The sequence below is a fragment of the Rhinichthys klamathensis genome, unplaced genomic scaffold, assembly GCF_029890125.1.
Source record: "Rhinichthys klamathensis goyatoka isolate OS25496 unplaced genomic scaffold, OSU_Roscu_1.1 h1tg000110l_1, whole genome shotgun sequence".
Classification (NCBI taxonomy): Eukaryota; Metazoa; Chordata; class Actinopteri; order Cypriniformes; family Leuciscidae; genus Rhinichthys; species Rhinichthys klamathensis.
In genome coordinates this window covers 266,621-291,273 of record NW_026606648.1, presented here as the reverse complement: position 1 = coordinate 291,273, position 24,653 = coordinate 266,621, and the positions used below count along the sequence as shown (strand labels likewise).

The window sequence follows — 24,653 nt, the reverse complement described above, 5'->3', positions numbered from 1 at the left end:
ACGTTGCTTCCGTTAATTGAGGTTTCCGGGCATTTGTTTATGCACAGCTCTCTGAAGTTCCCGGCACAGAATTTCACTGGGCCAGTGCAACACTTTGATTCCTTTCTTTTTCAGCCCTTCTGTTGTGGATTTGCTGGTGTGCTTGTGATCATTGTCCGATTGCATGGCCAAGCTTTAGCTGTCGGACAGATGGCCTCACATTTGGCTTTACAATACTTTGGTATACAGAGGAGTTCATGATCGACTCAAAGACTGCAAGCAAGGTGCCCAGGTCCTGTGGCTCTAAAACAAGCCCAAATCATCACCTCTCCTCCACCACAGTGCTTGACAGTTGGTATGAGGTGTTTGTGCTGAAATACTGTGTTTGGTTTGCGCCAAACGTGGCGCTCTGCATTATAGCCAGACATCTCCACTCCACGTCTGTCCGAAGGACATTGTTCCAGAAGTCTTGAGGTTTGTTCAGATGCAACTTTGTAAACGTGCTGCCATGTTCTTTTTAGAGAATAGGTTTTCTCCTGGCAGCCCTTCCCAACATGTCAATTTTGTACAGTATTTTTTCTAATTGTAGTGTCAAGACATGAACTTTACCATTTAACATGTTAACTGAGGCCTGTAGAGTCTGAGGTGTAGTTCTTGGGTTTTCAGCAATTTCTCTGAGCATTGCATGGTCTGACATTGGGGTAAATTTGCTGGGACGTCCACCCCCAGGAAGATTGGCAACTGTCTTGAATGTTTTCCACTTGTGAATAATCTTCCTTACTGTACAATAATATACTTCAAATTGTTTGGAAATGGCCGTAAAACGCTTCCCAGATTGATGGCAATAATTGCTTGTCTAGATCATTGCTGATGTCTTAACTCCTTGGCATTGTGTTAATGTTAATACACACCTGAATGCTTCAGACCAGCAAACTTCTGGTCAAACTTCTGATCACACTTGCTGATCAGTTAATCAAAGGCATTTGATTAGCAGTGCCTGGCTGCTCCTTTACCCTCTTCATTCCTATGGAAGCAGTAAGGGTGTCACACATGGCTTCTCCATTTTGGCCTAGTTTTTGTTAAATAAATAATGATACGGTATAATGGCATGTGTTGTTGTTCATCTGAGGTTGTATTTACCTAATTTTAAGATCTGCCAAGGACCAGATAATTTTTTTATGTCCTGATATGTAAAACCATAGAATTCAATAGGGTGTCTTTAATTTTTCACATTAATTTATATATTTATATATATACCCATATGATGTGTATGGAGCAAAAAACATAATCTTTCACATGTATAAACTGGAATTACACAGCTGCGATCTTGTAACTATTTACATAAGCCATGTAAAAATGCCAAAGAAATCAAAACAGCCTGCTATTTCTTTAGAGTTGACAGTGCTGTGTTAAATACATCAACAACTCTTTTAGACTATCCAATCATCGAAATAGATGTCAGTCAAAAATGTCAAATGTGAGCGGTGGAATTCAATTGATAGAATTTACCTTGAATTTACAAATGACAACTCCAACCGCGTCTTCGGCCGAGAAACAAACTGATTTCCTCACTGGCATGCTTTCATAAGTATGAACTGGTGGAGCAGGTAACCGGATACTACGTTACTGTGGACTCGCACATGGCCTTGCAGAAATAAACTATTTGTAAATAAAAGATAAACTAGTCAATAATAAACCTCAATATGTCTAGTCAATCTGTATGGAGTATAAATCTGTGGCTGTCTGGCTGAACTCGCATTATTTGTTGGAGTTATCGCGATAGTAGGATGAACCATTATTAAATTGCTTAAATTTTTTTATTTGGTAGATATGTTTCTTTCTTTTTCTTTCATAAATTATTTTCTTAAGTGTTTTCAATTTTATAGAATTACTGACTCGATGACGCTTACAAAATTTACTCAAAAATGCCGGTGATGCTATGACACCCTCCACTTGGTTTGGTCCGTCCCGCCCCAAGATTCTTCCAGAACTAGCCGGCAGATCCGCGCGTCGAGGTGCATGGCTAGAGGATAAAACTTCCTTATATAAATTCGTTTTAAAAGGCTGTGCATTCCTCTAGGGCGGAGATTAAAAATGTCCGCAATGGGGACCCTTGCGTTCGATGAATATGGAAGGCCTTTCCTCATCATAAAGGACCAGGAAAAGAAATCTCGCTTGACTGGCCTGGAAGCCCTGAAGGTACAAAAGCTAACGGGCTAGCGGTCTCTCTAAGCTTTTTGACGGTTCATTTAATCATATCTATAATCCCAAAAACAACAAACTGTTTCATGTTTTAAACTTATTGCTTGCACTGTGCTTTTGTAGTCTGACATGGAGAGAATGAATTCCTTTATTGCGTATTCTATTGTCTAATGCGATCAATAATGTGCCTCATGTCTAGCAGCGGATGGTCCATGTGCTTCCTCTTAACTGCGTTGAGTCATGATGCGCAAACAGGGAGACATTAATAAATATCGTTTTTATCCACGAGAAAGCTGCAATTGTCCCTTGACTTTACTTTTATGTAAACTGCTTATTGTGCTTATTACTTTTTAAGAATCCTATCAAGTTTATTGTTGTTTGTGACGCACCTTACTGTCTGTCAGAACAATATGAGATCATGCAGTATCAGAATGAATCTGTCATGTGCGTATATTTTATTCTAATATTATTCGTCTATTTCAGTCTCACATCATGGCAGCAAAAGCAGTTGCAGGCACCCTGAAAACATCACTGGGGCCAAATGGTAAGTCCTCGGTTCTGCATGTAAGTTAGTCTTTATGGTCCATTCCTTGCTGTTTTCTTAAAGCGGATTAATATGTTTACAGGGCTTGACAAGATGATGGTGGATAGGGATGGTGAGGTGACCGTGACCAATGATGGTGCAACGATTCTCAGCATGATGGATGTCGACCATCAGATTGCCAAGCTTATGGTTGAACTCTCCAAGTCTCAAGATGATGAAATTGGAGATGGAACCACTGGTGTTGTTGGTGAGTTTGCGTTTCTTTCAGTCCTCCCCTGACTAAACATAATAACCAGCTGAGCTGTCTGCACATGGGTTGCAGAATTTGGCTTTGTAATGCTTGTCATTGATCAAACTTCACATATTTCCCACTGCATGTTTTTTTATTACATATTTTGGTTTATTTAATAATGCTTCAACGTACCATTAAATTGTATGAGGGTCAGAAATTACATCGGGCTCATCTAAAATGTCAAAAAAATTATTTGAATAAAATATACGATAAAAAATAAGTTTTACAATGTAACGAGACAGATATTGGCTCTGCTGCACACCCCTAGTCTTTTCTTCCCTATTTGTGACGTATATCCGAGTGAAACGGCTTCTCGAACAAAAAAAAAACATGTTGGGTGGGATTTTGTCCATCAGGAATTAATTGGATGGTTGGGGTTTGCTATTGCGGTGACTTCATGTGAGTGACAGGTTGCCCCATGCCAGTAAACGCATCAATAAAGAGAAGAGATGTCACTGCAAGAGCGAGGGCAAGTTATTTTGATTAAAGATAACCAGGGCACTTAATAAAAATAAAAAAAGTTAAATGTTCACAGATAAAAATACTGCAATCTTCCATAAAATAAGGATGGTCAATTTTGTTTTCATGGTGATTTTTAATACTTTTATTCTGCTAGGATGCATTAAATTGATCAGAAGTGACAGTCAAAGGCATTTATAAAATGTATATACAAGACATTGACAAAAGATTTCCATTTTAAATAAATGCTGTTCTTTGAAACTTTATATTCATCAAAGAAATCTTGCAAAAAAAATCCATTTCAGTTTCCACAAAAATATTACTCGGCACAACTGTTTTCAGTTGATAAGAAATGTTTCTTCTGCAGCAAATCAGCATATTAGAATGATCATGTGACACTGTCTTGGCTTCTGGAAATGTAAGCTTTGCCATCACAGAAATAAATTACAGAAAGTCCTACCGAGCTTAGACTTTTGAATTGTTTTTTTGTTTTGTTTTTTTTAGATAATCTAAAATTTGATATGTAGCTTATAGCTAGACAGTAGACATGCATGAAATCTATAGTAGTAGACATCTTTAAATATGTTGAAGTTGATCTCAAGAGTGCTATATTGTAGTATGTTTGCATGTTTCTTGTTTCATCAGTGTAGCTTTATAGCCTAATGTGTGTGTTTGCCCCTGTAGTCTTGGCAGGAGCTCTTCTGGAACAGGCTGAGCAGCTGTTAGACAGAGGCATTCACCCCATCAGGATCGCCGATGGTTATGACCAGGCTGCAAAGATTGCCATCCAGGAGCTTGACAAAATTGGGGATAGTTTCCCAGTGGATCCCAACAACACAGAGCCTCTTATTCAGACAGCCATGACCACGCTAGGGTCCAAAGTGTGAGTGTGTCTGTTACTAGTTGTTTGAAATGTACAGTTTATTACTGAGATTATTGTAAGGGATTATCATCAATGTATTCACTTTTTGGGGGGTCGTAGGATCAACCGGTGCCACAGACAGATGGCAGAGATTGCTGTCAATGCCATCCTGACAGTTGCAGACATGGAGAGGAAGGATGTCGACTTTGAGCTCATAAAAGTGGAAGGAAAGGTCGGTGGTAAACTAGAGGACACTCAGCTCATCAAAGGTGTCGTTGTGGACAAAGAGTTCAGTCACCCTCAGATGCCCAAGGTTTGTGTTCACTGTTAATAATCATTCCTGGTTGCATATGTGTATGCATACGGTCTTCATTAATGAGTATGTTTTATATATTTCTCCAGGTACTGAAAGACACAAAAATCGCCATCCTTACCTGCCCGTTTGAGCCACCCAAGCCCAAAACCAAGCATAAGCTTGACGTGACCTCAGTGGAGGACTATAAAGCTCTGCAGAAGTATGAGAAGGAGAAGTTTGCAGAAATGATTCGACAGGTCTGTATATTGCTTGTTCTGTTTGCGTACTTAAGAGATTGTTTTAATTCAATATATTTGTATTTAATATGAATATGAATATTTAATATTGTATATTATTTAATATGCATTTATAATTTGTATTTCAGTGTATTTTTCTAAAGCTATAAAATAAAATTTAATGGCAGTTTTATTTTACATTGACAGATTAAAGTGCCTTAAAGACATCTTATCAGTTTCTTTGTTTGCATTTTTTTTTTTTTTTTTTACAATTATGTAGCAAAAAATCTTAAACAATGGCAATGATGTTTTCTCAATCTGCATGACAGCCCTCGTTCAGTATAGAGTTATTTAGAGCTACAAATTGAATATTCTGGATGTATTGCATTTTAATGATAAATGTATCACTGATCATACAATTGAATTGTTTTTTTTTTATCTCCCTCTTCCAATACGTCTTCTAAAGGTCAAGGAGACTGGGGCTAATCTTGCCATTTGCCAGTGGGGATTTGACGACGAGGCCAATCACTTACTCCTGCAGAATGAGCTTCCTGCCGTCCGCTGGGTCGGTGGACCTGAGATTGAGGTTTGTAAAAACTACATTGCAATACACTACTGTTTAAAAGTTTGGGGTCAGTATGTTTGTACATTAAAATACTTTAAAAACAGTAATATTGTGAAATATAACAATGTAAAATAACTTTTAACACATTTTAAAATGTCATTTATTCCTGTGATGCAAAGCTGAATTTTCAGCATCATTACTCCAGTCTTCAGTGTCACATGATCCCTCAGAAATCATTCTAATATTCTGATTTGGTTCTCCAGTAACATTTCTTATCAATGGTAAAAACAATTGTGCTACTTAAAGCATGAAATCAAAATTGACCCTATTTACTTTGTTAGCACACATTACTAGTCTTGTGGTAAACGATTCATCTGTGCAAGTTAATCCAAAAAAAAAAAAAAATTTGTCTTCAATAAAAATCTGAAATTGTACTTCCCCTCTGGAATGGCTTTCCTTCTCTGATGAACCAGATCCAATGACAGCAAGCTGAATGGAACGCCTACTTTTTTAGATCCAATCAATTCCCAGCGGAAAAAGAGCCACGCCCTCTTTTCTTATTCAATATTCCATTTCACTCTGAAAATGTCACATTACTGAAGTAAAGTCGATCGCAACTTCCAGTTCACAGGGACTTTAATTTTTTTGTAGACATTTGATTTATTTGTTATTATTATTCTTCATTAAGTATAAAGTTCAAAACAACAGCATTTCTTTAAAACAAATCTTTTGTAACATTATAAATGTAATGTTCACTTTTGAACATTGAACACTTTTGAGTCACTTTTGCTAAATAAATGTACAGTATTAGGTATTTAAAATATACCTTTCAAAGAAAAACTTCCAGACCCCAGACTTTTGAACTCTCTGGTATCTCACAACGTCTTCAGCTTTATCACTGATGGGTAACTAATGTCTGTTGAGAGTATGAACAAACTATGACACTTTATACAAACATTTCCAGCTCATCGCCATTGCTACTGGAGGACGTATCGTACCCCGATTCAGCGAGCTGACCCCAGAGAAGTTGGGCGCTGCTGGGTTGGTGAAGGAAATTTGCTTTGGGACCACTAAAGACAAAATGCTGGTTATTGAGGAGTGCAAGAACTCCAGAGCCGTGACGATCTTCATCCGTGGAGGGAACAAAATGGTAAAGGGTTTTAAGTGCTAAATTGGGATTTTGCCCCCTCAAGATATTAAATTAGTTTTGGTATCATGGTTACAAATTTGCAATTGTCTATTCATCTGAATCATTTAGATTATCGAAGAGGCTAAGAGAGCTCTTCATGATGCTCTGTGCGTCATCCGTAACCTTGTAAAGGATAACCGCATCGTGTACGGTGGAGGTGCCTCAGAGATCGCCTGCGCTCTTGCGGTCAACCTGGCAGCTGATAAGGTATTTTTGCCGTCATCTGTTCTCTACATTCTGAGGTTTTTGTTAAGCATATTTCTAAAACGCTCTGCTTGGATTCCAGTGCCCCTCTCTGGAACAGTACGCTATGAGAGCGTTCGCTGACGCTCTTGAGGTCATCCCTATGGCACTCGCCGAGAACAGTGGTTTGAACCCTATTCAGACGATGACAGAGGTCAGAGCTCGGCAAGTCAAGGAAATCAACTCTGCACTTGGAATTGACTGCCTACATTTATCAACAAATGGTATGAACTTATTTAATATACTTCTTAAAATATAATTCTTTACAATACTCATCAACAGAATAGGCAAATGTAAGAAAAACAAAGTAAAGAATTATATTATTAGTAGTGCTTGTGTAAAAGGAATTTAGAAATGATTTATGTAAGATTTTGAATTTTCTAAAAGTCTTCATTTGATTAAAAAATACAGTAGAAATGGTAATATTGTGAAATAATAGAATTTAAAACAACAGTTTTCTATCCAGTTTTCAGTGCCACATGATCCTTCAGAAATCATTCTAATATGCTGATCAAGAATCATTTCTTATCAATATTGAAAACAGTTGTGCCACAGGATTCATTGATTAGAAAGTTTAAAAGAGCATTATGAATTTACTCTAAAAAATCTTTGCTGTCACTTTTGATCAATTTAATGCATCATTGCTGAATAAACGTATTAATTTCATTTTTAAAAAATCTTACTGACCCCAAACTTTTGAACAGTAGTGTAGTGTTTTTTTGTTTGTTTTTTATACTTTTTTTATTAAATGTAATTGGTTCAGTCTTAAACTGATACAAATTTGACCTAAATCTTTACAGACATGAAGAAACAGCATGTGATCGAGACCCTCATTGGAAAGAAACAACAGATTTCTCTGGCCACTCAAGTAGTCAAGATGATTCTGAAGATAGATGATGTCAGGGGCCCCGGCGAGCCTGAAGACTGAGCGACGCGCCGCTGTGCTGAAAATGAACGGTCCAAGCACTTCTAAAGGAATGTGTCGAACCTGTACTGTTATTTATCATTTGATGCAGTTCAATGTAGTACCGAAGTGATCATTAAACTTTTGTTTTCAGATTTGTTTATTGGTTGTCATTGACATTAGATTTTTGAATCTTGAGTAGAAAAAAAGTGCTGTATTAGTATACATGCAGAACTGCAAAAGCTTTCAAATAATTTCAAGTTAATGTCATCAGATTTACTGCTTTTTATCATTAGACTGTCATTAGAAAATGTTTAACCTTCACCTCAGTTATTTTAACCTGTTGCAGTTTACAAGTACTTCTTCAACCAGTTGATCATATCTTTCCTGGCTTCCTCGATGTAGGGTTTATCATCTGGGTTAATGTCTTCTCTCTTGCGATGGACAAACCCATGTGTCTGATTAGGGAAGATTTTCACTTGGAAGTCAGCAGTGCACTTTTCCTTCAGTCTTGTCTCTAGTGTGGTCACCTTGGTTAAAAGTTAGAGAACAATAAACATCATTAAATGATTGTTTGGCCAAAGTTTATGGCCCTGAAATAGGTTCATTTATTAATCCAGTGACTTCATAACACATTTACCCCCATTTATTGTTTCTCATTCTTAAGAGATAAAATGCAAATAAATCCATATTAGACTGAATACTCGAAGATAATTTTAAAGAGAATTGTGATTGATTATACTTAAATTGTGCTGTTTGGTGCAAATCTAATAAAGCTCATTTTCCATGTCACGTGAGGCAGCAATAAATCAGGACTATGATGGAACATATTTATTAATGTCAATGTTGAAACCATTTTTTTTTTTCAGGATTCTTTAAAAAAGAAATAACATTTATTTGAAATTAATTTCTTTAAAAAAAGTTTCTGATCCTAAACTTTTGAACGCAGTTTAAGTCTTAAAAGAAATGTGCTCTTCATATCTTAAATGACCTCAGCTTACCTGATCAAGAGGTATCACTGCATCATTTTCTGCAAATATGAAGAGGGTTGGACTCTTAAGGTCAAACCTGTCTTCCCGCTCTCTAACGATACCTGGGTTAAATGAATGTATATATACAGTTGCTAGAATTGCAGACAGCATATTGACATACTTTCTGTATTCTTGACTGTTCATATAGATGCAACAAATACATTACCATAGACTGAGACGCCAGCTTTAATTTCTTGATACTGAAGAGCAATGTAGTGTGTCGCAACACCACCCCAACAAAAACCCACAACACCTATATGCTTTGCACCACACTGCTCCTTCAGGTACCTCAATACAACATCCACTTCCCTGGAAAAACAACAAGATTGTTTAGTTTTTCCTTTGAAGGCATGGTCAGGTGCATCAGATAAGAGCATTCAGTTCATTGAAATTGTACTTTTTGATGTCTGTAGGTTTTTTGTCGTCAAGCCACTGCTGAAATGTTGACCAGTCATGAGATGGGCTCCACGCCTCTTTTCCAACAAAGAAATCTGGACATATAGCACTGCAAATGCAAAATAATCAAGTAAGAACAGGGATATCTGAACAATTTTAATATTTATAACATTATAAAACATTTACATGTATCCATTGGCTGAGAGCATGTCAGCTATGTATCTGGTGTTTGGAAGCTGCCATCCATAAATATCTTGAATTACAATAATGGCCTTTTCTGATGCTTGAGGCTTCACCACATAAGCTTTAATGTGCTCGATTTGAACTTCCTCTCCAAGACCTCCATATTCAATCGTATCCCCGATATCACATGGACAGGGCTTTGCTTCGTTTGCCATCTGTTCATAAAAGAAAAAAAGGGTATGAACCTATTCAATCCCAAATTTCCCAGCAATGTATTTCATTCCTCGAAACAAACTGTTTGTGACAGTATGTGGGTTATTCTATTTCAAACAATAAAGTATATATTAAATCTAAAAGGCAATTGTGAGGAAAAAAGAAATGATAAACACAGAATATCTTCACATTTACTTGATTTAACTTAATGTAACTTTTTTTCCCCCTTTATACTGTGATCTATTAAGTGATAAACAATTGTGCATTATGTTTACTTTCCAGTGATAGTGATTTTTATGAGATGGAGCAATCTACAGGCTAGGCTACATAATAATATATCCTTAGATATTATCTATATCAAATATGGTAACTGTATACTATTTGTATTATTTCATGTATATTTGCTTCCTTATGTGGAACTTTGACAAAGATAGAATCTTACAGATGAAGTTCTTACAAACTGTAATTACCCAGCTAACCACAATGTTTGGTTCCCAGAACGTTAACGTAGGCATATAGATTCTTGGTTATAAAATATCCTGAAAAATAACCATTAGCCTACAGAACGTTATGTTCGGGTTCTCTTTGCAACGTTTGCAAAAAACTCTGCAACGTTCTGGCTAGTTTAGTTTTTGGTTCCAAAACCCCACAGAGAACATTTCTAGAGCGTTATTATTTGGTTCCCAAAAAAATGCCAAACGGGAAATATGCTCACGTTTGCTGTGTAAACAACACGAAATCAAAACAGTTTCCACTTTATTTTACAGTCGACCACTCCGTGCAAAATAAATCGACATCTTTTTAGACTCTTCAAAACAATTTGGCCACATATGTTACGTTATAAAATAGGTTCAAATCTTAAAATAGGAACTATGGAACTACTGAAATGCGCCGCATTCTGACAAAAGAAAGACGTGAATGAATCACGTGATTACATTTGGTTCGTTAATCCATTTAAAGTTTTCAAAGCAACATGACTCCCAACAAACATTCGGTAAAGTTGCACTTAATGCTGATATCGACAACAACACAGGCCGCATTCAACATTGGTTTTTGCTTTACATTTTGAAATGCACTTACCGCACCGCTGAACCGAGAAACCTCGAATTTATTTCCCTGTGAGGAAACGACAAATGAAAGGTTAAATCCGATTCTTTATATCGATGAACAGACTGCAGAATTCAGTGTTTGTCCCTTTAAGCAACGCCCACCATTCCATATGCGCTCGCGTCTCTGTACTTTGTTCATTATGAGTTAGCAAAATTATATCAGTTGAAAGTAAATGGATGGGTATGCTTTAAAGTGTTATATTATATATTTATTGCGTATCGATTCGTGCACCGAGGACATTCGTGCCCTATATTTAGAGTTCCGGATCATATCTGTCCCCACAACAAACAGAAAGCTTGATTATGATACGATAATATGAATTGTAGACATGAACAACAATGTATAAAGAAGAGCATGTAGGCTTATTGTTTAATGCTGTTTTATTAACTGTTTTTTTTTTCTTATAACACAAAAAAAAAGCATTTTACAACAATACAATGTGAAAAAACACTGCCATTGCTTAATATAATCTGCATTTTACAGATCCATAAAATAAAGAGTTCACATGCAAAAGCCTCTAAGTGCCATCTGAAATTTTTTTCAATTTTTTATCAAGCTCATATATTGAAGTGAAATTTCAGTAATTTCACTTAAATGACAATGAAAATTACCTATTAATTGTCATTTAAGTGAAATTACTGAACTAAAATAAACTAGCTTGATAAAAAATAATCATTCTCGAAGAATATTTCAGATGGCACTTAAAGGCTTTTGCATCTGAACTTCAAATATAAAACTAAATAGGCCTCTACATAGCCTACCTTCTACTGTTTGATTGGTGTATCATAATTCTGAACATGCCTGGAGATTGACATGATAGTCAAATTAAAGATAATTTTTTATCACATTTCCAGCATGTTATTATAAAAATGCAAAATAATACAACTTATATAAAGCAAGACTGATACATAGCCTACATCTGAACTGGGTTTTCGCAAAAGTAAGATCCTCTACTAAAAAAGCTTAAGGTATGTTTGAAACAATTGTTGTCATTGTTGTTTTGTTTGTTTGTTTGTTTTTGATAGAGGTTCCTATAAAAGGTATTACTCATTTTGTTTCAAATCAATCCATGGATCATAATCTGAGTTGGAATGTCCATCTAATAAGAAATTGTAACTGATTTGCCATAAAATAAATTAGAACATTTGGAGCATCTAGGTCCACCTGTAACATATTTTTGCAATGTGGACAGACTGATTCTAGCTTTTGTATTTTTCCAATAAAAATCGCATTTTAATGATTGAAGCCAGAAGTAGGTTTAAATGGGATCAGTGAAAATAAATCATTAATTTGAGGGAGGATTTTAATTTTGACAGTTGCTATCCACCCCAGAGAGAGAGCCAAGTAATTACAGCTTTTTAAATCATTCCTCATTTTAGTTAATTGGGGTAAAACTTAATTGAACCATTTCTGAAAGTTATGGAGAAATAAATATGCCCAGGTATTTAATGTCACCTCTAGAAAATAATAAGTATGGGACCTGGGCTACTGCCGAAAGTATTGTTGATTTTTTTCCAATTTATAGTATAATCAGAAATCTGAGGAAATTATTATTGCCTGTATTTGATTGTTGATAACTGGATATCTGTTAAATCTGGGTTATCTTTGAAGAATATAAATCGCAATAAAATGATTGAAAAATCTGTTTTATTTCCTCTGATGACTGTGCATTATTCCCAGTGGAATCAATCATAGCAGTTATAATTGATTTTTCTCTTTTGTGTTGAAGTTGATTTGCTTAAAATTGACCAGATTTGTTATAGCCTATTCATTATATCTAAGCCGTTGCATCATACGCATGTAGAGCACGTGTTTAGATGCTGACTGCTTTTCTTTAGTTTTTCATGACTATTAATCTCACTTCAATTGCCCTGTGGTATAACAAATTAATTTCTAAAAGTTCAAATATTTGATGTATTATCTCAGTTGCAAGCATAACTCTTAATGAAACAACGTCTCTATTGTTGGTTTGCCACCAGAGGGCGTACTGTAACCGTTTTTTGTGAAGTTTACCATACATTCAGATTCGTATGGTAAGGATAAACGTCACGATAACTTTATAATAATTATATTATAATATTATATTTAACATAATACAATGGTTTAATAATACCGCATTGAAGCTATTAATTTACTGATTAAATTGCATTTAAAACAGTGGTATAATATTTTTGTATGTTACCATTGTTGCTGTTTTATGAATTGGTTTGTGTTTAATAATTGTTTGACCCTTTGAATTTTGCAGACAAGCCAATAAAAGGCCTGTGATAAATACAGGTATGTTATGGAAGCAAGTGCCTAAACAGAAGTTAAAATATCCTGAGAAATATTGAATAACGTACTGATAAATAATCAATAATATTAGTGCAGTGTAATAGTAAAGGCTTTAGGCTATGTCCCTTACGTGTGAATGAAGTGCACTCAAAAGGCACCGCTGGGATTCGAACCCAGGATCTCCTGTTTACTAGACAGGCGCTTTAGCCATCTAAGCCACGGCGCCACGTGCGCGCCCTCCCCAATCCATGTTTTTTTTTCTAAACTGAAACCGATTGAAACCAATTTAACTTTCGGGATTCATTCGAAATTCGCTGATCTTTTTTGTGCAACATAGTTAATCACCAAATAAATCATATTTATCGTGTCTGTAATAGCCAAAAGACACGACACATAACTTTTATCTCATTGATGTGTAATGTCCTGACACAACCAACGCAAATTGCCAAATTAATTTAGAAATTTTAGTTAAAAAGCTTTCTCTTACGGCTTTTATAGTTCAGTTATCCTGTAGGACGGCCATTGTTTTACAAAATAAGGTGTTGAATGCATCATAGAAAAATAAAATTGAAATGTTTCAGATCAATTCACCATCGATGATATAGTGAGAAAACGATGGGTCTCAAACTAAAACATTAACATTCTGGAAAAGTCCAACAAGATCCCAGAATTCAGTTCAATTGAGCTGAATAAAGTTTGTATGATTTTTATGGACTGTTTCACCAAAAAAACGAAATTGTACAATGTAGTCACAATTACAAGACATTACTCTGCAATTGTGAGATATGAAATTACAATGTTACTTAGATATCGTCACAATTGTGAGCTTAAGTTGCAATTATGAGAAGTAATGTTGCAAGTACCCTTTTTTTTACTCTGAGGCGAAAAGTATTGCAATGAAAAATAGGCCCCCCAAAAAACCTCTTGAGGACAAAACACTATTATTTAGAAAAAAATGTATTTCATTCTGGCAAAATTAATATTCTGGATTAAAATTATTATAAGTATGGAGAATTGCTGTTTATTGTTGGAAAGAAGAATATTTAACATGCGGCTTTATTCTACAAACCAAAAAGCTTCTATATTGATCCAATCCAGTCGCTGCAAAGCACTATGGACGATCCTAATTTATCTTTAAAGAGTAGGCCTACTTAAAAAGTACCAAGAGACATCTGGCCACGTGACCAAAAATACCCCTGTCTGCCAAATGCATAAAGTTTCTTTTAACTATCCAAAGCGACTTACATTGAATTGAGGGTATACATTTTTATCAGTTCATGTATTCCATGGGAATCGAACCCATGACCGTGGCATTGCTAGCACCATGCTTTTTGAGCTGCAGGAATGCATTTTTCTCAATATACCGCACAATTCTGTCAGACATGGCGACACACGAGCTGAAAAACCGGCTTAGGATTGCAGCACACACCCTGCTGATGGATCCTCTTACAGGGATAAACCCACCGGATAAGATCCTGATATCTAGAGAAGACAGCGTCTTAAATACACGTTAAACTTAAACACATCAGCACAGCAGGTGATTGTATTCAATTAGAAAACCCAGAGAGCTGAACAGTTTGAACATTTATTTCTGGAAATTAATTACAAAGTCTTCAAATACCAGTGAACCACCAGATTTTGGTAAACAAGTTAGCAATCTGATTATACTCCTCTCAAGAACAAGATACAGGGCTATGGATTATTATTATTATAGTGGAATAATTGTCTGTTATCCTACTGAAAAAAATAACAAGACAAGGTTATAATCTACCGCTGTGTCTGATTATTACAGTTTGACCCTTACAGACCACAGTTTGGCATCTATATGTACATGAAAATAGCATGAATTTTGGATGACAAATGTCACACAGCAGAGACAAAAGGTCAAAGTTAGTGTTTGAGGAAGTACAAACCAACCAGGAACTCTGAGGAAACACAGCTTCACATGTAGGGTCTATAATAGTAAATTAAATATTGCCAAACACCTTCAAGATCTGGCTTAAAGGGATAGTTCACCAAAAAAAAAAAAGTTTCTGTCATCATTTACTCGCATTTATGTCGTTCCAAATCTTTCTTTTCTGTAGAACACAAAAGATGATGTTTTTGACCATGCAGTGAAAACCAATGGAGTCCCACTGAATTTCATAGCACAGAAAAACAAAAACAGACATTCAAAAAAATTATGCATAATCCCTTTTACTGCAACTGATATTAATACCCAATGAATGCCTGAACTCGTAGAACTGCTATTAGTGTTTCTTTTGACATTAAACACAAGATGCATATGTGCTTTAGCCCTTTGCTGGTGAAACAAAATGTGAGACACACACACACACACACACACATAGAAAGTAGTTCCTTACATTACATGAATTGGATCAAGGCAAGGCTTTGCCATTTTAATAAATAAGTTAAAAATAAGCATAAGCACAACTAATAAAGGTCGGAGAAGTAGGAACTACGCGTCCCCTAATCTCTGCTGTCCCCTTTTCTCCCTGTGCAGTCAGCAGTGGAGGACTGGTGTTATTGTAGAGCAGTAATATATGCCCTTATTCGAGTGCAATGCTTGTCAACGTCATCGTCAAGATTACAATCATTACAGTCATTATCGTCAAGATCCACTACAACATCACTAGTATCAGCACAAATGCATTCTTAGATTAGTAAGTGTGAAAGAAAAAAAGGGGACTGGGAAGTTCTTTCATTTCTTCATGAGTTCCTCTACTTCATTTAGTCTTCTTTGCATTTTTCTAACCACTCCTAGATGTACCAGACTACTTGTCGTGGAATAAGCACACATAAAACATGACTTCCTGTGAACAGAATGAAGGGATATAGAAGAACGTCACAATGTGGTGAAACATGAAGAGTATTATGTGCTCTACAGGATGATTACAGTGCAATGAGTCAGACGGATGAGCAAAAAGGTCATCTGTATCCGATTTTTATGAGAACGCCAATGCTTAGAACAAATATCAAACCTTCCTTTCTACAATGAAAGCCTAAAAAGGATTTTTCTTCTTCTTCTTAAATAAGCACTGGCCTACAGTTTAAAAGCTTCAACAGTATTAGTATTACTTGTCACACCTGTAAACGTTTGTCTCCTAAACCGTCTAGAAAGTACAAAGACTCAGCTGCAGCGTCTCACATGTTCCAGAACGTATTCTGGGAAGTGCAAACTACACACTTGCAGTCCGTCCAGTTTGCAAGGCATCCTAGGATACTCGTCCTCTTTCCATTTGTTCTCCTCAGGGTCAAATGTGAGGATAGAGTCGCTGTAATGACCGTTGTAGCAAAGTCCCCCGAGCACCATGATCTGTTTGTCCAACACTGCCACTCCATGCCCACTGCGTCCTATAGGCATTGAAGCCAAAATAGTCCACTCGTCGGTGTCTGGGTCATAAACTTCTGTCGACGGGCAGCCCTGGGATTCGAAAGAGGCACGCAGTATCACACACACCCCGCCGAAGACGTACAGCTTCCCGTTGTGGGAGATCATCTTATGGAAGCAGCGAGCGTAGTTCATTTTTGACTTGTTCTCCCAGCAGTTGGTGAGGATTGGCGTGCGCCGCGTACGATGATCGGACGTTCCTTCCCGTCCCGGGTCAAAGACGCACACTTGTTTTGAGGTGGAAGAGGAGGTGATGCCGCCAGTGATGTACAGCTTCCCGTTGAGCACAGTGCCTTCGTGGCCGTACTTGTTTACAGGGTAAGGATCTACAAACTCCCACTTGTCCTCAACAATGTCATAACGCTCCGTAGAATAAAACGTCTCGTCGCGAGTGCGGCCTGCAACGGCATAAATATACTTCCCGATGACGCCGACGGCAAACTCTGATCTGGGAACGGACATGTCGGCCATGCGTAGCCAGGAGTTCTGTCTGGGATCGTAGCGGTAGACCTTAGAAGAAGCGTGGAACTCTCCGTCCGGGCCTAACTCTTCACCACCCAAAAGGAAAGCGAAGTTGTTGACGATGGCCAGGCAATCGGGGCGGAGCGGTACCTGGGGGCCTTCTAGTTCCCACCACACTTTGGGCCGGTGCAGGAGGAGGATCTTACTATTGACCATGCTGTGGCCGATCATTCCACGGAATACAGCAGTCTGGGGTCTCACGGATCTGATGCGGTTGGACTTGGTTTCTGCCAGCGGTTGTTCGTTCACCTGATGGAAGTAGCTGAGCGCCTGGTCTACTTCTAGCCTCAGTTGGCGGGAATAACGGTAGAACTCTGATGTCTTCACCTATGCAAGGATGAAGAAAAAAACACACCTGTCAATGACAGGAAACTTCCAACATACAAGTCATACATACACTACCGGTTCGGGATGCACGATATATTGGCCACAATATCGGTACCGGCCGATATGTTCATTTTTAATGTTATCGTTATCGGCCCGATAAGAAAATTTGGCCCATATATTAAAGCAGATAAATAATGGATTATTTCCTTCAGCTGAGACACTTCAGATGTAACTTCGGATTCACCATGATGGTTTTGAATTGCTTGAAATATGATTGGAATCACTTCAAAAAAGGAAAATACAGTTAAGTGGAACATGTGCTGTCATAAAGGCTCAGCTGTCATATTAGTTACATAATTCAAACAAAATGAGAACATTATAATTATATAAAACTTTGGATTTAGATTTATCGGCCAATATATCGGTTATTGGCTTTCAAATATAAAAAACTATCAGTTATCGGTATCGGCCAATATTTTCATTTCGGTTCATCCCTACTATCGTACTAAAGTTTGGGGTCGTTAAGATTTTTTTAAATGTTTTTGAAAGCTCTTTTGCTTACTGAAGCTAAATTTATGCAATAAAAAAATACAATAAAACAGTAATATTGTGAAGCATTAATATAAACTAAAATAATTGTTTTCTATTTGAATAGATTTTAAAAATGTCATTTATTCCTGTGATGCAAAGCTGTATTTTCAGCATCATTACTCCAGTCTTCAGTGTCACATGATCCTTCAGAAATCATTCTAATATGCTGATTTTGGGAGTTAAAAAAAAACATTTCTTATTCTTATTATGTTGTTCTGATTAAAATGTGTGTGAAAACCGTAATACTTTTATTTCAGGATTCTTTGATGAATAGAAATATATATATTGTACTGACCCCAAACTTGTGAACGGTAGTGTACAATGATTTGCATCATGTTTTTAATGCAATTTAATGCCATTTTTGTAAAGAAAATGTAAAAATATAAACAAAAGTATTCTGTATAACCTTACAATTTTAAAAAAGTTCTGTTCATCAAACAAAAAGTCATACATAATTAAACAAAACAGCAAATTATATCATAGAGAGGACCTCTGTAGATCTTCATATATTTCTTAAAAAACTGCATAATTAAATTTAGGTTGTAAAGTGTCATGTGGTACAAGTCTCCAAAAACTTAATGATATTCATGAATTAGATATTCAAATGATTTTTTTCCTTTTTCTTACTTGTCACTGACCCCTAAACACATAATAAACAAGGAAGCATTGTTACCTTCTCAAAGATATTGGCAGGGGTCATGAGGCAAAAGCGCAGGTTCTGCACCACCGCATCCGTATGTCTCCATCGTCGCCGGTCATGTCTCAGCCAAGCCTGCACCGCCTCATACAGCTCAATTTCCGGAAATCGACTCAGCTGGTCACTATCCAGATAAGCCATCAACTTCTCCAAGCTCAAATAGGACAGGAAGTCCGGTCGCGCCATCAGAGGCACAAAGTTCTCCAGCAGAAACGCGTCAAGCTGCTCCTGCACGCCTTCCACGCCGACGCTGAAGTCTTCCAGCAAGCGCATGACCTCAGCACAATTCTCTAAGCAGATCTTGGCCAGTAGGAAGGAGCAGCAGAACTCTACAGCCTCTGTGAGTTGCACGTACATGGCAGCCTGCAGGATCTCTTGCACCGTGATCATGCTTAACTCTAATGAACCATAATACATGAAGCGAAGGACGTGACCAAACCCGGCTGCCGTCAACCCCTTCATGTGAATCTTATCCTGGTCACGTTCCCGCATGTCAGCCGTGAACATGACCCGGAAATAGTCGCTTTGCGTCGCTAACAGAGCCTTGTGCGCCTGGAAGTGGTGCTCCTCGATGAGAAGAGTGACATCGAGCAGCAGTCGCTCCTCATACAAGGCTCTGAAGCCCGACGACACGCTGCCATCATGCACTTGGGAAAGGTACACCTCCACATCCCCCGCCATTAGGCACCTGCAGAGACAAAAACAAGCTTATAAATGACACGTCAAGGCAAGTCGATATGTCCCAATTTAGCTGGTCATCTCTGCAAGGTTAGGAGGACCATAACTGTGATGAAGAGACAGACATTTACCATTTTCTCCCAAGTATTTTATAGACTTAAGTCTCGTCTCAGAGTTCAATATCAATCAACACAAAGGTAAAGGCCTGTTAAAAGGATAGTTCACCCAAAATAACATATAAAAAGAAAAAGAAATGAACACTTTTATTCAGCAAGCACACATTAAATTGATCAAAATTGACAGCAATGACATTTTTATAACATTGACAAAAGATTTCTATTTCAAGTGAATTCTGTTCTTTTGTACTTTTATCAAAGAATGCTGAAAAAATGTTTCAGTTTCCACAAAAATATTAAGCAGCACAACTGTTTTTAACATTGATACTAATAAGAAATGTTTCTTGAGCAGCAAATCAGCATGTTAAAATGATTTCCTAAGGATCATGGGACACTGAAGACTGGAGTAATCATGCTGAAAATACAGTTTTGTCATTACAGGAATATTTTTAAAAATATAATAACATAGAAAACAGCTTAAATAACTGTTTTTATAGTAATTTTAATCAAATAAATGCAGGTGAGCAGAAGAGACAGTTCATTTTTAAAATCTTACCGACCCTAAACTTTTGAGCAGCTGCTTAATTCTTTGAGTGAGCTATCCATTTAATACAAGATAAAATGATGCAAACCTTTAATTAAGTGCTTGTTGAACTAAATAGCACTTCCTCAAGTTCTTCATCAGCCAAATCATCAGAACTATTTGTAGTTTAGTGAATAATAGATGGTATAAAAACATGCCAGACTTTAATAAAGCCTCTGGAAGGACTTCAAGAACTTTCACACCTCAGCACTTCAGTTTCTGCTGCTGAAAGCCAAACTCTCTCGAAGCTCCCCCACACACTCCCCCTCTACTGCACACATACACACACAGCACACTCACCTCTGATTGGCCACGGGCATGTCACAGGGGGGTGTCCGAGCCAATCAGAGGACAGTACCTCTGTGTCCGTAGGAAATTAAATTCTGAAGATATTCACCTAAATGACAAACCGAACAAGCCCCAATCATTAAAATTACGAGAAAATCACCAAAAGACTGAAATGCTAAAGATGCATCAACAACTGAATGTCCCACTGTGTGCAAACACAATTACTTGAGGCATAAATGGAGGTAGAAGATGACAATACTTTTGACAAAATATCCCTGCTTGCACATTGAAAATGGACCATAATTGTGCAAAACAGAAGCCTCGTATAGTTTAACCATTATTTTGAATATAAAAATGAGGTGAGAAACATTTAAAGACACTGTATCCTTAACTGGTAAGGTGGCTTGGAGAAAAGCAGAAGTTGATGACTTTGTGACTTACCTTTTAGAGGCCTCCTGGCCAACGGTCGGCTTCACAGCGATGAAGGGACGTTCACATTTCCTCTGCTTGTACTTGCCCTGCTCTAAAAAGAGATGACATCCAGATGATGGAAAATAGACAGATTATGAATGAAAGTTGATCTTTTTTCATTACTGTGTTATTACTTATTATAAAACAGATAGTTCCAGTCCTTGATTGTGATTGGTTGAGCTGCGTTCGAAACCGATTTAAATTACTCTACAAACCGCATTACATCAGTATTACTGCGTCACTGCTTGGCAAGATGGCCGTTCCGCTTCTGAAGAACTACATTGCTTAATGGAAGAATAATATTTTTATCAACAGCATTACATTTTTGTGTCTGTGTGTTTATTTTATAAAAGCAATAAGGCCCGTGAAGCTGTGATTTACAGTGAATTTAGAGCAGCTCTGATTCGTGCCCAACAACGCCCCTTAGCTGTCCTAAATGCACTATGTGTAAACTATGACTTGACATGGCTTATTACTTATTACTTATTACTAATTTACATGGTTAATTAGTAATTATTACCAAATGTTCATTAGACACTGAGCAACATCTGATTATTATTTTTACGGTTGAGTAAGTGCCTATATGTAATGTGAGGGACTAAGTTACATTCACATGCACTCAGTTGACAGAAAACTAATGTCCTATTCAAAACAAACTGCATCCATTTGGCCACAAAATGTGGAATATCCCAGAATTTGTTAAAATATGATTTTAAATTCACTACCGCTAAATGCGATTATTTTAATTATATTATAATATAAATTGATACTTTTATTCAGAAAGGACACAAAAAAGATCAAAATTGATAGTAAAGACATTTATAATGTGACAAAAAAAAGTTATTTTTCAAACAAATCATTTCTAAACAAAGAATTGTGAAAAATATTTATCACGTTTCCACAAAAAATCAGCACTGTTTTCAAAATTGATAATTAATCAGGGATGCACCGATAGGAATTATAATTTTTTTGACCAATATCGATTTTAACCAACAACTATTGGCTGATTGCGATACAGATATTTGTCGCTTGCTCTCTTATTTTAACATTGGTCATTCAAATAGATTAGTGTTTCGATCATGTTTTAAATTAGCAAAGTTCAAAAAAGCATGCATTAATGCATACTAGCTAGTTTATTGCTGCATCGACAAATAATTTCTATTGAACATGGATTGGATCTATTTAAAATTCAACAGACCAGCATAAAAACAACAGAACAAAGATGCATATGAAATAAACTACTTTTCAGTTAGGTCTAACAGTAGTTTACAGGTACAAAAATAAAGTAAATCAAATGTAAAATATATTCTTACTTGTATAAATTAAACATATATTAATCCTTATTAAATTAAAAAAAGTTATTTAGTCAAAAGTAGTGTTTTTTTTGTCTTTTGTTGTTTGATTAATATTAAAACAGAGACAGTAGCGCAGCAGGAATATTAGGCTGTTATCACTTTAAGATCTGCACGGATTCAATATACTGGTACACAAGCATTTTATTTCTCAACACTCATTTAAGACACAACTGACAATGGTTACAAGGATGCTCACTAAAATGGCCATTTTTATATCATTTTGTGTGAATTAGAAAAAGTGAAAGAACTCAATTCAGTATTTGCGCGCTTTCTAAAACGCTGCTTTCCGGACGCGTGCTTTGGATTTGCGTGCACAAAACTTCTCACACAGTAGAATAGAGTAGAATCAAAGACTTTATATATAGAAAGACAGTGCATTCATATTACTATGAATGGGAAAAATTAAATAAATCCCGCCTTCTAAATAAATAGCCTCTTCACTGAATGATAAAGTCATTGTGTCACTGCAGCTGCCATTAGAAGCTCCAGTTGCTATAGAAACAGTCAGTGTTCTGAGACACACGCTTAAGCACATTGGCTGGTCCAGCCTGAAAAATATTTTTTTTAACGTTATTTTAACATTTAGAGACCACATTAATTTAATCGTAAGCTTAGTGAACAGCTTTGGAGAATGTCCCCATTCAAATAGATAGGATCTGCACTTGCATGACTGAAAAAGCTGCCCAAGAGGAGTTTCAAAGATGGCCGCCGAGTGAAATGACTTGCCTTAAAAGGGACTTTGGTAGAATTGAGTTCTCCTTGGCATCTTCTTGCACTTGAATATTTAAATTTGCAAGGTTTAAAACACGTGCAAAGAACAAACTTTTGTGAAGATGCAGCACTGGCCTGATCGGGACAGTGACAGTTTCGTCAAGCGTCGTTCACGTTGGCCCCGAACAGTCCTTATTGTTGAGCCCTGCTGTATTTTGTACAGATTTCATTTTGTTTTAGCAAGTATTTAATTATTTTACCAAGAGAAAAACGTTGTATTATGCAACAGACAGTATACAACTCAGTGCCTTCATGCAGTTAATTAACAAACTATCAGTTTGTTATATCAGCCTTTTCCATGCTAAAGCCGATGGTTTTAAACTGATCAAAAATCGTCCGATAAATATCGGCGCCCGATACATCGGTACATCTCTACAGATATTAATACGAAATTTTACTTGAGCACCAAATCAGCATATTAGAATGATTTCTGAAGTATCATATGACACTGAAGACTGGAGTAATGATGCTGAAAATTCAGCTGTCACCACAGGAATAAAATCCATTTTAAGATATACTAAAACAGAAAACAGTTATAATATTTCACAACATTACAGTTTTACTGTATTTTTTTTATCAAATACAGCCAAAAGGTAGTGTATCAAACTACAATGAGACATCTGTGTGTTATATGATACAACAATCAGTCTATTTTCCAGTAACCACTAGGATGCCTCTGGGTTTTAATTTAGGCCTATACATTTATACAATACCAGGGGTCTCAAACACATATAATCACAGTATAATATACAAAGTACTATTTTTAGAACTGTATTCTCTGATTCTGTTCTTTTCTCTGACATTAAATGGGCTTTCAGGTGTAAAACAGTTTGGATAGTTGTTAATAAGAATTATGATACATTATGTAAGATATTTAAGTATAACATGAGTAGCTCTCGACCACTTTCAATTTTAAAAAGTAGCTCTCAAATGAAAAAAGGTTGGAGACCCCTGATTTATACAGTTTTAATGTATAAATACATTTTGTTTTTAATTAATTTACCTTGTTTTGACTGTCGCTGTGGTAAACTTCTCTGTGTTTAGGGGAAAATGTGTCCTAGTAAATAATGAATGTTTACAGTCACCTTATCTTAATGACAAATGGGCCTGTTTTACCAGTGTTCAACCTTACATTACACTCAACGTGGTTTTATATCCATTCAACTTCAATGACCTCGTGTTCAGATCCTCAGTAAACGAGAAAACAACGCTTGGCTGATTCACAGAAAAGTATTATTATGAATTCTGCATGGCATGTTTTGATTTCAGTTGTTTTGATTCTAAAATAAAATTACAAAAGTATCTGAAACCGACTGGATACAAACTGTGAACTGTGATCTAATGATCTGTCTATCTAGGCAGCATTTATAGTCAATGAGTCGCTTTACGTGCATATGATTCCCAAACATGCTGTCTATCTAGGGAGCTCACTGGGTCAATATCAGAGGCACAGCCAGTAATTACCGCTGACACGTCCCAACGAATGTCAGCCCACGACATATTAAACAATTCTGATGTTTTCGGCTACAGTGAGATCAAACGAGCAAGTTATTAAGCCTGACAACGTTGCGTGTGTAAAATGAAACAATTCCAGCAGGGTTTTACCTCGGCGATGCGACTCCACGCAACCCCGCTTCGACCAGGGAGCCCGAGGTCCTTCGGACATGGAGTGCTGCTATTAGACAAAGACCAGAGAAATTAAATATGAAATCTCATTATCGAAGGAAACATGCTGCCCATTGGCGCCTTTAGGTGACAATAAACCAGTGTTATTTGGCCTGAATTGCTAAATGTTGTCTGTCTATAGCCTCCACTGCGTTCGTAGACGCCATATTATTGTCTGCACTGACGTCATTTCCCGATCATTTGTCGGTCGGACGGAAATA

General features: G+C 36.7%; 3 protein-coding genes and 1 non-coding gene across 7 annotated transcripts in view; 1 reads left to right on the top strand and 3 right to left on the bottom strand.

The window, feature by feature from the left end:
- mtrr (5-methyltetrahydrofolate-homocysteine methyltransferase reductase) overlaps window positions 1-1,629 on the bottom strand; it is a 28,483-nt gene extending 26,854 nt beyond the window's left edge. For all 3 annotated transcript variants that reach the window (XM_056254080.1, XM_056254081.1, XM_056254082.1), the window contains exon 1: window positions 1,489-1,629. The gene's annotated coding sequence lies outside the window, so the exon portion shown is untranslated. The remainder of the gene's footprint in view (window positions 1-1,488) is intronic.
- A 324-nt stretch (window positions 1,630-1,953) lies between these two features.
- cct5 (chaperonin containing TCP1, subunit 5 (epsilon)) lies at window positions 1,954-7,923 on the top strand. Its single transcript, XM_056254077.1, has 11 exons — window positions 1,954-2,178; window positions 2,665-2,725; window positions 2,808-2,972; window positions 4,161-4,359; window positions 4,459-4,651; window positions 4,741-4,890; window positions 5,336-5,455; window positions 6,399-6,584; window positions 6,693-6,830; window positions 6,910-7,090; window positions 7,667-7,923. Exons 1-11 carry the CDS (start codon window positions 2,074-2,076, stop codon window positions 7,792-7,794), a joined length of 1,626 nt encoding a protein of 541 aa, XP_056110052.1. The 5' UTR covers window positions 1,954-2,073; the 3' UTR covers window positions 7,795-7,923.
- Window positions 7,924-8,040: 117 nt separating this feature from the next.
- On the bottom strand, window positions 8,041-24,621 carry LOC130087656 (kelch-like protein 15). 2 transcript variants are annotated; one of them, XM_056254079.1, is made up of 9 exons: window positions 24,373-24,621; window positions 20,612-20,693; window positions 18,482-19,193; window positions 16,126-17,217; window positions 9,384-9,595; window positions 9,199-9,306; window positions 8,968-9,110; window positions 8,772-8,863; window positions 8,041-8,300 (listed from the first exon to the last, which is right to left on the bottom strand). In XM_056254079.1, exons 1-9 carry the CDS (start codon window positions 24,431-24,433, stop codon window positions 8,121-8,123), a joined length of 2,682 nt encoding a protein of 893 aa, XP_056110054.1. In that variant the 5' UTR covers window positions 24,434-24,621; the 3' UTR covers window positions 8,041-8,120. The 2 variants fall into 2 exon arrangements, with proteins under 2 accessions (XP_056110054.1, XP_056110053.1); XM_056254078.1 differs by lacking the exons at window positions 16,126-17,217; window positions 18,482-19,193; window positions 20,612-20,693; window positions 24,373-24,621 and adding an exon at window positions 10,674-10,757.
- trnat-agu (transfer RNA threonine (anticodon AGU)) lies at window positions 13,130-13,203 on the bottom strand. The gene has a single exon. It is a non-coding gene; the product is annotated as a tRNA-Thr (tRNA).
- Window positions 24,622-24,653: the final 32 nt, after the last annotated feature.